Raw genomic sequence first — 11,947 nt, 5'->3', positions numbered from 1 at the left:
TACTAATGTAATGTATAAAGAACAGGTCAGTCTCTGTAGTCTCAGTGTTATATTGGCCTTACCCTGTTTCATTTATAAAAGACCACCCATCATTAATTTCAACCCTCTGAGAATGGTGCTATGTGTGAAAGGGTCTGTGACTAAATGTCATCATACATTCTGCTACAACACTAAGCTTGGCTAAACCCAGTTGGCAGCTTTTTTTTCGTAACTGTATTTATCCGTCAGCAAATTCAGTAACCTTGCAAAGTGACTTTGTTTTCTATTAGCGAGTGTCACTCACATCAAAATCCAGCAGTGCGTCGATCTGGCTCTGCAGGGTGGGCATTCCTTTCAACAGCTTCTCTACCGACATAGTCCTCATCACTCCCTCAGCTCTGAGACAGAGGGAGAGCACAGAGGGAAAAGAGATAAAGAATGAGAAAATTAAGCTGAAACATTTTAAGCATGCAAAGAATCAGAATATAAAATCCCCTTTAATAATTGGGCACAGCCTAGGCTGCATGCTCTAGTAACCATTGTAATGAAACCAGCACTGAGACAGAGTCGGACTCACATACTGTCTGTCTGTCAACACACAAGAATATCTATACATGCACCTGTCACACATATAGTAACCACCAACATGTCCCACGTCTGTTCTGTAGTCTGTCTGTATTTTTCAGTGCCAGCTTATGTAGCCAGAGGGACCTTGTGTCTGCCAGCTAAACAGAGTTGTCCACTCTGTGAGCATGAGTAATACCCCACTCTGTATTCATCTTTGCACACAGTACACGCCAGTAAAGCCATGCACTTGGCTTAGCGCCATGCTAGAGGTAACTGAGTTCATGTTTGAGCGCATCCACGGACCAACGCGACCCCGTTGGGATGTGCGTTATTCTGATGTATGTGGAGAGCAAGTAAGAAGCGTGCATTTTCTAGCTGCAGAAAAAGCTGACAAATCCTTTCTAATAGACAAAAAAATCAATAATAAATGATGAAATGATAATGCAGCAGGGCAGTATCGTGAGAAATGAGAACCAATACCCTTTCTTGACTCGGCCAAAGTCGAAAGCCATCTGTCTGTAGGCGAAGGCCTTCTCATTGAGATAGCGGCTGTAGCGTCTGATAAATGTGGACATGTCATAACCTGAGGAAGACACATACACAAAAACACATGTAAACACATGAACGCTCGTCAGTGTTGGGGAAAAAAACCCAAAAACAAATGTGAGGTCAAGATGATACAAAGTTTCAAAATGTTGTAAATACAAATGGTAGCAGTCTTTGCACACTTACACCTGTGATGAATATATGGATGATAAATTGCAATTAGTGCATCAATTTGAGTCTTAAAAGGAAGAGTTCAACATTTTTGGTCAATACACTTATATATCTTCTTGGTACTAGTTAGATGAGAAGACTGAGAGATTGACACCACTCTCTTGACTGCGTGCTGAGTGTAAAGCTAAAGTCAGGAGACAATTAGCTTAGAAGAAGGAGGCAGGTAATTGCTAGTCCTGCTCTGTTCAAAGGTTAAACAATGTAAAGCTTTAGGCTTTAATTCTTGAAAAAAAGAGAAAAAGTTAATTTCCTAAATATCATATTCTTTTAATAAAACAGATAACTTTAATAAGGACTTATATTTTTTCCATTGTAGAGTACAAGCTTCTCAGCACTGTGAGTCTGCTCATAGAGTACTACAAAACTGTTTTATGTAATCCTGATTCTAATTTAACATAGAATTTAAAATGTCTTAAAAGTAGACAAAATTGGCTTTCTAAATTCTGCAGACATCCCAATCACCCTAGTAAGGAAAATGTCCATGACACCAGGCTGTGAACCCAGTGTTTATCAATGGGGGAAACTGCTTTAATTTCCATGGAGATGGGTTTAATTGAGGGGAGCAGGGATTAGGAGAGCTGGAACTGAAGGGTGGATGGAAGACTGGTCAGGCTGGTTTTAACATTCAAGCTCATTCTACTATTGTCCAAACTGCTCAGAAACCACCTGTTAATTGCATAGAGAGAGGGAGAGTGGAACAAAAAAAATAAAGGGTGGGGTGGGAGGGGGGATGGCAAATGAAAGACCTACATACATATAAAAATAAAATTAGGTTGAAAATGTTGGAGGAGTAGCTTGGTAATAGATAGTAAGGAAAGAGACATCACGCACCATGGGAGCCTGTTTTGTCCAGGAAGTTGCTAAGGTTGAACAAGGTGTTTCTGGATGCCAGGAACTGCAGGAATCTCTGTGGGAGAGGACAAACACACAGGGTTTAGTTCTCTGTCAGACACTAAATAACAAAGGGCTTAGCCAAAAATAGCTTACGTTAGTGAGCATTCTTAATTAAAACATTTGGCTATTGCCATGAAATGGCTTACACAGGCAAGTAGTTGTAAATGAATGTATGGTTTCAGATCTGAAACATAATTTTCACTGACCTCAGATTGGATTAAAAAAATACACAGAACAGAAAATTATTGTTTCTCTAATTAATAATGGTAATAATGGTTTTATATTACTCTGATGTCTGTAAACTAACTGTCAGCAGTAGCCTCATATTAAGCATACAGATATGAGAATGCTATCAATCTTCGTAGCTAACTCTCAGCAAAGAATAAATATCACCCAGTTCTGAATAAATACACTATATCCCAGTTGTGATAATTATCAAAGGCATGGCTGCACAGGAAATACAAAAAAGAGGCTTGTTTGATAGTCACAGCTACCTCAAAGGAGGCGTTCAGCACTTTAAGCACTCTACACAAAGAGTATGAAACTGCCTATAGCAGAGAATGGAGTTAATATAAGAGGTGTGACTCTGTATTAGTCTTTTTCTTTATTGATTAGAGAGAAACGTAGCTTTAAATGAGCAGTGCTACAGCCGTCGTGAGTGGGAGGGTGTGAATATTAATTAGACACATGGAGAGCACTAGGAAATAGAGCATAATAAAGACAAATAGGCTCCCTCTGCAGCCCTGCGAGAAAAAGCTTACTCCAGTGATAACACGTGGACATGAAAACACGCCACACAAACACACACACACTGCTGATGCTTATTTAGTGACCCTGCTTGCACAAAGCAGAGCACAATAAAGTGAGGGGAGGCTAAGAATGAAAAATCCTCCCCTGAGATCAAGTGAGCTACACATTACCTCCCCTCCTCCAATTTCTCACTTTCATTCTCTCTCTCTCCAATTCAAGTCAGTACTTATCAGTATCATCAATAGGAATACTACAATAGCCCTGGACAAACACATCTCAGATAACAGAAGGTACATACTGTATGTACACATATTGCCTTGTCAAATATAACCTCATGGCTCACATACATTTATAACACTGTCCCTTTGAGCTTTTGCATCCATATCTCACAGTTATTAGCAAAAACATAAAAAGCAATAACTATCATATTCACACACAAAGTGAGCTTATCAGTGACGTGTGTGTGTGTGTGTGTGTGTGTGTGTGTGTGTGTGTGTGTGTGTGTGTGGAGGGTAGGTGGAGAGAATCCCATTGTGGTCCATTGCAACATAAGTACTCTTGCCCTTTCCCCCTGACACCTGCTGCAACAACTACAAAGGTTAATGCTATTATCTTCGTATCACTAAATCTCTGCCAGCTCCCATTTCAGCTCTCTATTCAACACCTGCTGGCATGGACAACCCCTTAGGGAATAGGGAGTAGAGAAAAGAAGGTATGGAAAGTGAATGAATTGCTTAATGAGCTGATGGCTTGATCTTACAGTATCTCTATCTCTATTTCTGTCTTATTCTCCATCAGTTGTAGTATTTTTTCTCTAGCTTTCTCTTATTGAATATTTGAGAAGACCTTCTCCTCTCTCTCCTTTGTGTCATCTACGATTCAGTGGCAGCTTGAGGCAATTTGATGGGCAGTAAAACAGCATCCGTTTATCTCTCTGAGTTATCCCTTGTTACTCATTCAGAGCCTTTGCCTTTCTTTGGCTGTCAGGACATAAATTGGGTCAGGAGGTCAGGAGGTCAGGACCACAATACTGAAGTCCAGTCCCTTTGCTAATTCCATGGTAGCTGAGAAGGGGGACATGGGAGCTAAAATGTATAAACTATGGAGCAAAAGTGGAACTTGAATGGTATTTTTTGGGGGTTTTGGACACCTATTGCCAACAGAGCAGAGAAGACCTTAAAGCAAATAATACCAGTTGCTCATAAGATTTTGTATATTATTAATATAAATATTTATGGCTGCAAATATTCTATATCTCTTGGGCATCATTTTATTCCAATTTACACCAAATTCAGCCTTACATATTTAGTATCTTCAGAAGCCCTGTGACTTCCTCAGAATTTAAAATAAAGTTCAGCAGGATCAAACATCGTTTGAAGATGTTAAAATATGAATCACTTGCTTGCTTATTTTCACGTAACTGTTGCACATTCTAACTCTGGTATTAGTATGCTAATAACTTCTGCCTTTTTAGACTTATAAGATGGTTGAATGAACAGAGATCAAAACCACAGCTTGTACTTACATGCATGAAAGGCAATCTGTGCTCCTGCTGCAACGCAATGTGTTTTTTCGAGTAGATATTTGTGTGTCTACCTTAAGTCTTGTGTGGAAAGTCAAGCATACACGCCCTCGTCCGGCACTGCTCTACTTTATATATGACAGATTCCCACTACAACCAGTCCTTTGCTGTCTCTACTGGGGGCTGCAATCACATGTTGACGGTAAGGGAAAGATGCATACTCACTTCCCCTGACTGTTTTCCCAGGCATTCAAATCATATGCACTCAGGGTTTATACAATACGTGTGTTATATCCTCACCTCATTGCCATGCACCATGAGGTGGTGTGTGGTGATCAGGGCTTTGAAAACCACCACCCAGCTGGCATTGCCGGCCCTCTCCATCAGCGTGTCGGCCATCTGGGGGACGTTGACATTGGACTCCTGGGTGGCCTGGATCAGGTCTGAGATGCACAGAGAAGAAGAAGGAACAGGAGGTCAGATGCTGAATAATAGCAGCAGGGGACACTCAGGCACAGGTACAGACTGTACAAAAAGCCCTTTATTCGACAACTACAGTGATGGCGGAAGAAGATAAATGGGTTACAAATGGCAAACAGGAGTTTGATTGAGTCATTGCACTGCAGTGGCACTGAGCTGAGCTTTGCTGCATTTCACAGCCACACACTCTCACATCCTAATTTTCATTTGTGAAAGTGTTTCCTTAATAAGAAAATAGAATGAGATATTCTTTACTTTAGTTCAGTGTTAATCATTCTATTTTAAGGGTTGTACTAGAAGCAAAGTGTCACTTTACTTTAAGCACGACAAGATACTGTTGCTTGTGTGAAGAAATATCAACACATTATATCATCATTATAGAAAACCACTTTATTGGGAGCTTGTCAAAAGTCCAGAGCCTTTTCTTTCAGAGATCATGTGTCACTGTTAGACTATTTAAAATGTTTAGTCCAATGTCTGTCTAAAAGTGTCTGTTGTTATTTTGTCAATTGAATGCCTATTTGTAAGCACCAGACTGATCTGTGAAAGCAAGAAGAGATAGTCTGTATCAACAGAACTGCATCTGGAAGCTGCCATGTTGCATCTTAATGAAATGTATTTAGATGAGTACTTCACATTATGGCACCATTGCCTGCTATGAGTCACACTGGCTGCTGCTTTGTTCCTTTCTGCAGCCAGTCATTAATAGCAGCACAGGCAAAGGGAGAGTGGAATATTCCACAGCAGAGAGAGGGAAACTGAAAGAGAAGACATGACCGCAGTGAGAATCAGACTTTCAGCTCTACAGATCAGAGTCAACCAGACAGACAGTGTACACACCAAGGTTTTGAGAGATTGGTCTCTTGGTCAGCATACTGGTTCAGTAACAAGATCTTCTGTGATACCAAAATAATTAATCTGTCATCTGTATAATGACTCTTCATCCATGATGATAATTCTATGACAATGAATGAAAAAAGATGATTTTCCTTGCAAATAAAACAAACCGTGCAGTCACCGATTCCAGGCGCATTGTATGATCTTTTAAAAAGTTGCCTAAGCACTACAATATGCTTATAATGATTATGCTTAGAATTCTTTTTTTTAAATAACTTGTGTAATAACCACGTCAGTGGCAGAAATGTAGTATGGTCATTTGAGCGTTTAAGTCTTGACATTTTGTTTAAAGCTGCACTAATCAATATATCCTATTTTCTAATGCATGTGTAATGTAAACAGAGCTAAAAGAATAACTTTTGGACTGAAATTTGTTGGGAGGCAAAAAAAGCGACTCCAATAATTTGTCAATTTTATACAGCTTATTCTGCTGCTCCTATGTGACCACTACTTTAATTTTAAAATGCTCTAACATCCAGGCTATATTATGAAAACTGTTTATTTCTACTGTTATTATTTTACTTGAATAATGTTAGCTAACTGGGGCGGCAGCAAGAAGGTTCCAGGTTCAAGCCCCGGTTTGTCCGGGGCTTTTCTGCATTCAGTCTGCATGTTCTCCCTGTGCCTGAGTGGGTTCTCTCCAGCTACTCCAGCTTCCTCCCACCATCCAAAGACATGCACGTTAATTGGTGACTCTAAATTATAGGTGTGAATGTGAATGGTTGTTTGTATAATATACAGGTATCTAAATATGTTCATATAGCACTTACTCATTTGAGAGGTAACTTGTCCTCCTTGCTAAACCCCATTATATAACACCAGGCGGTAGTTGTGTTTCCCTCCTCCTGTTTATCAGTGTCTCTCAAAAAACGGTAGAGCCTGTGAGAAGAGTATCTATTCACTGGCAGATAGGAGCGCTGTCCTCCCTGGCAAACCTCAGGGCATGTCTACAGAAACAGCGTGAGGAATTAGGTAAGTGTGGCGTCTACTCACGGTGATGGATGGAGAGGGAGAGAAAACATGACCAGCGTCATTTTAAAAGCCTTCATTCAGCAGGGCAGGGCAGATGCAAAGCGACTACTATCGAGTCCTGTGATTCATTAATAGTGTCATATCCATGTCTGCACATTTACTGCCAACAGACAGGGGGGCTGCTGAGATGTGTCTATTGAATTTTCCTCCCTGGTTTAATATAGACTAAATGCCAGTACACCTCACACCTAGCACACTTCACGGAGCAATCTGCCAATTGTTCTAATGACATGAAGTAATGAGTGATGGAGAGTTTGGTAACTAACCAGATTTGGTTTAAGATGTCAAACAAATTGAATGTTTCTGACAACGCTTAGACAGCTTTGACAGTGTTTTAAAGTGTTCACAGATTTTTGAAGGATACAAAATATGCAAAAGCTCACTAAATGACTTGTCATATCTCATTAGTTTAATCTACACAAAAACCAAAGTGAAAAAACACCAATTTGCACTTACAGGAGGTTACTATATGTGCCAGACCACAATATGTCTTAGCTGTGACATGCTGGAGTCTTGTTAATTAATTAATAGGCAACCAGCAAAAACTCAAGAGACTAATGCATTGTTGTTTTGTGGCACAAAACTTTGACACAAGTTTTCACAAAACATTTGACATCCAGAGCTCAAGAGACAACAAATGATCTGCGCTCAAGTTGCCAATGCACTGGCCAGAAAACTGCAACATGACAACGTGGACAATCTGTTTCTCACATCTGATGATCTATCTGAGTTGTTGTTCAGGGAAACAGCACGTGGGGCTGATTTATTGGTTTAAAAGCCATATTTAGCCATACTTGTAGCAGTTTTTGCATTTAGTTTCTTAAAATTGTTTTTATTATTTTCATTTTTTTAGTCTAAGTTTTGTATTATTTGAGAACTTAGCCCTTAAGGATTTTTAGGATTTTTTTTTATTTTGTCTTGCAATGACATTACAATGAGTGTTTTAAATAATAGTTTATTGAGCCATTATATACAATAAATAATTGTTGTAGACTAAAAAGCATGTTTCTATTTCCATTAATAAAGTCAAATGCTCCATAGTAAGAGTAGGAAGGAAGGAAAATGGATGAATAATGATGCAAAAATGCGTTCAAGGTCACTTTGCTTTGACAGTCATGCTACTAGCCTGTTGGTTCATTTGCGTCCTCTATCATGCTTTCATCGTGCCATAATGATTGCTGTGCATGTCCTCCTCTGTAGTAAGGCAGCGAACACAAACACACACGTACATGCACACACAGAATGTGAAGGATAATCCCTACAGGGCTGATGAGTCAGCAGCCTGCATCATCCTACGCTTTTCATCTCTCCATCTCTGACTGTCTCACTCTCTGCCTGTCTCCCCCTGTATTTTCCCACTATGAGGGTCTGTGTTTTGGCCGGACTGTGAGACAAAATGTAGTCACTGCCATCTAATGTCTACATGAGTAGCTGCCTCAAATTTTACTGTAAATTTTGTCCTAATATGAGTACAGTGAGAAAATAAATATATAAGAGATTATAACTGTTTAACTGTTTTTTTTTTATTTTTTACAATTGTCTGTTACCAGGTGGTCTTTGCTTCTGCAGTACAGTGTTTGATGCTAAGACGTCCATTCAGCTGTGGTGGCCATTGGTGCTCATGATAAACACAGTGCCATAGTTTTCACAGGAAACAGCCAACAACTACTGAGTGCTATGAATCATATTGATAAAATCTTTCATAAATACACTATTCAGTGAATCACTAATGTGTCCAACAGTGAACTGACACTCGTTTATTTATATAATGCCTTGGGAATGATTTCTACATGCAGAAAAACAGAATCCTAATCCCGCAGAAAGAGAGAGAGAGAAACAGGCAGGGAGCCTCAGTTCTGATTGATATGCTGAACAACAATTCAGCAGGAACTCCTGACTCACCATCTCTCCCCCACCTTCCTTCTCAATTATTCATATGTGTAACTGTGAGTATAAAATAGAGAGAGAGAGAGAGAGTGTGTGTGTGTGTGTGTGTGTGTGTGTGTAAGACAGCTCGATATGTAACCCTTGACAAGTGCTAGCACACACAGATAGTCACGCTCACTAACAAATGAATTGCATGCCTGGATCCAAATTCCATACTGTTTACCACAAAACACAGCAAATTGAATCATATCTTTGTACTGTATCACTGCCTGTCCAAACACACAGTGCACAAACCTCCAAGTAAGCGTTTTGTCTAACAATAGAAGGAAATAACAAATCAATCTCAGTGTCAATCTCAAAAGCAGTTTAGTATTACACTTTTATAAGGCAGGGTTTTGTGAGAGACTCATTTTTGGAAAATGGCCCCAATCAATGTAGTGTGGCAGACACTTCTAGATCCTAGTATGAGACAAGCCAACAAATTGCAACAAAGGGTTTCTGTTTAAAATGTATCTCCAAGCAGTGATCGTGGTGAAATCATCAGGGTCATTTTTTCTACTTAAGAAAGTTCCTCCAGAGCCACAGAAGATATTATACAACAGATCAGCTTGACAGTTGTTTTTTGTCTATCATTGTTCATTAATTCAAATACTGGGATTGGACTGAACAGATCGCCATTACAAAAAATATTCCACAATGATTCACTGGGCAAGTACAGGTAACAGCGGAAGAAAGCACATGACGCCTAAACCATGGTAAAAGCCTGATGGAAATATAGTAACAGCCCGAGCTGCCATGGAGATGTGGCGATATTGAACCACAGAGAGTAATTGCAGTCTCTCCAGCTGTAAGAGCATTTAGCCATCAGCTGGTGATTACTGCAATAGTCACATCTACACTTAAACCCAGAGAATCACAAGCATTCTGCAGCACTGTGGTGTAGACCTCAGGCTACAGCACAGCTTCAAGTAGCACACATGGAAAAAAGACATCTAAATAGTGTCTGTGTCCAGGGGCCCATCACCAAATGATCCAATCTTCACTTCACTTTGTGAGTCACAAGGTGAATATGGCAGACATCTGCTTTATGGCAAATGAGAGCGAATTACCTTAAGACATAAAATAGGATGTGGGGGCTGTTCCTACAGCATATACAAAACAAAAGCTTTCTAAGATTCTGGCATTAACAGATGGCTGAATGAGAGTAAGGCTGATGGGAATAGATCTGTGGTCTGACGTGAATGGAAACAGGGCATCTGGGAACTGTAGTCTTTGTGTCAAATAGTTCCGCTAGTCTTACAGCTGCAGAGTGTTTGGACCATGGTCTTATTCTGTCATTAAAACCTGGTAATTAAACTTGAAGAGACATGTGGATGTTTAAAGCGGTTCATGTAGTACTCCAAGATGTTATATTACAAAATCTATTTTGGTTCTGAAAATGTCACAGCAGCCAAAAATGAGGTAACAGTCTCTTGCACTGTGGTCCTAGTGTAACATTTCTGTTCCCCAGTGACAACATGCAGAACATGTCCTTCATTTAAAGCCTGGGGAATTTTTTGATGTTACACAAGGTTATTAGAGGCATGAGGATTACACAGCCCCTACACTGTTCTGCTATGTTATACGCACACACACACTTTAGCAGCAGTACACACACGTGCACACATGCATCCCAGCCGCAGCACCTGAGCCGTCACTGTGCAGCATAGCGAACAGGAGTACCATTGGTGTAACATGTTCACATGCTCTACAGTGTGTATGTTGCTGGAAAAAAGAGGAGGAGGAGAACATCTACACAACCGCACAAAGATGCTTAGATCCGATGCTCCAGAATGCAACCCAAATAAGAATCAGCATCTTGTCTGACAAGCATCAGTGTAGCTGGAAACAGTCAAATTTCCTCAAACTCTCTTTAATGCCAAACTGAGACAGAGGCTATCAGGAATTTCTTGATTAGAGGACTGGAATTAAAGTCTGGTAGTTAAAATTCACCAGAACACAAGGCTGGTCTCAGCGCAGTTGTGTCCTCAACGTGCTTTCCACAGGCATGATATTTTTAACAGCAGTTATTCTATAGTTCATAACCACAAGTTATCACTGAACCATGACAAGCTTCTAGCATTCTTTCTAAGCACAGAAGAAAAAGGTTGTTTTTTTTCAATACACTGAGTGTAAAACAGTCATTGTATTTTTAAATTTCTATTAATAATGGCCCTTAATAGACTAACACAGAAAATAATTAAATGTTTTCTGTGTTTCATAAAGCTTATTCTTCCCCACCACTGTTGCAGTCTTAAAACTATGAAAGCCACATAGACATGAGTTGCATTAGAGAGACAGATTCATTCACTGAAGTAAATATGGCTGTTGACGTTTACGATGAAATAACTCTTCGACTGCATTTTGATCTCTGGGGATCAGCTCTGTCTCTGCAGATGTCACTGAGCATGCTCTGGGACGGGGTTATTTGTTTACAGTGTTTTTGTTGTTTCTGAGCTGTAAGGAATAAAATACAATGCTAATGAAAATATATGTCATGATTAAAAACACATTAAAGAGCATGATATGGCTCTTTAATGTGTTTATAATTATTTTTGGATGAGGTCTATGGTGCAGAGGGACAGAATGAATTACATCAGACTGCAGCTACACTGACAGTACTTCTTAGTGAGATTAATACTTAATTGGTCTTTTCATTGGATTTACTGATAATAACAAAAAGATAAAATAATACCAGGCTTATTTGGTCATAAACCAAAGCACTGACTGGAAAGTTATCACCTTTGTTCATTTAATTTCATGAAAATATACCTCTATGGCTACACTATGGCTAGTATGGCATCATACTAATAATGGGTAGGGCCTCCATTTGCTCTCAAAACAACCTCAGTTCCTTGTGGCATGGATTTAACAAGATATTGAAAACATTCCTTTGAGGCTTTGCTCCATGTGGACATGATTACATCACATCATTTCTGCAGATGGGTCAGCTGCACATTCATGCTGCCAATCTCCTGTTCTACCATATCCCAAAGGTGTTCTATTGGATTCAGATCTGGTGACTGGGGAGGCCACTGAAGTACATTGAACTCACAGTCATGTTTACGAAACCAGCATGAGATGACTTTTGATTTACGACATGGAGCATTATCCTGCTGAAGG

General features: G+C 39.7%; 1 protein-coding gene across 2 annotated transcripts in view; it reads right to left on the bottom strand.

Annotated features, from left to right (window-relative positions):
• The window catches only part of LOC127143317 (clathrin coat assembly protein AP180), a 30,692-nt gene that overhangs the window by 5,259 nt on the left and 13,486 nt on the right, over window positions 1-11,947 (bottom strand). For both annotated transcript variants that reach the window (XM_051076002.1, XM_051076001.1), the window contains exons 3-6: window positions 4,790-4,932; window positions 2,155-2,230; window positions 1,027-1,129; window positions 284-377 (exon numbers count right to left, since the gene is read on the bottom strand). In XM_051076002.1, coding sequence (XP_050931959.1) covers window positions 284-377; window positions 1,027-1,129; window positions 2,155-2,230; window positions 4,790-4,932 — 416 coding nt within the window. The remainder of the gene's footprint in view (window positions 1-283; window positions 378-1,026; window positions 1,130-2,154; window positions 2,231-4,789; window positions 4,933-11,947) is intronic.

The sequence above is a fragment of the Lates calcarifer genome, linkage group LG15 (genome assembly GCF_001640805.2).
Source record: "Lates calcarifer isolate ASB-BC8 linkage group LG15, TLL_Latcal_v3, whole genome shotgun sequence".
In the NCBI taxonomy this organism is placed as follows: Eukaryota; Metazoa; Chordata; class Actinopteri; family Centropomidae; genus Lates; species Lates calcarifer.
This window is presented reverse-complemented; position numbering and strand designations above follow the sequence as displayed.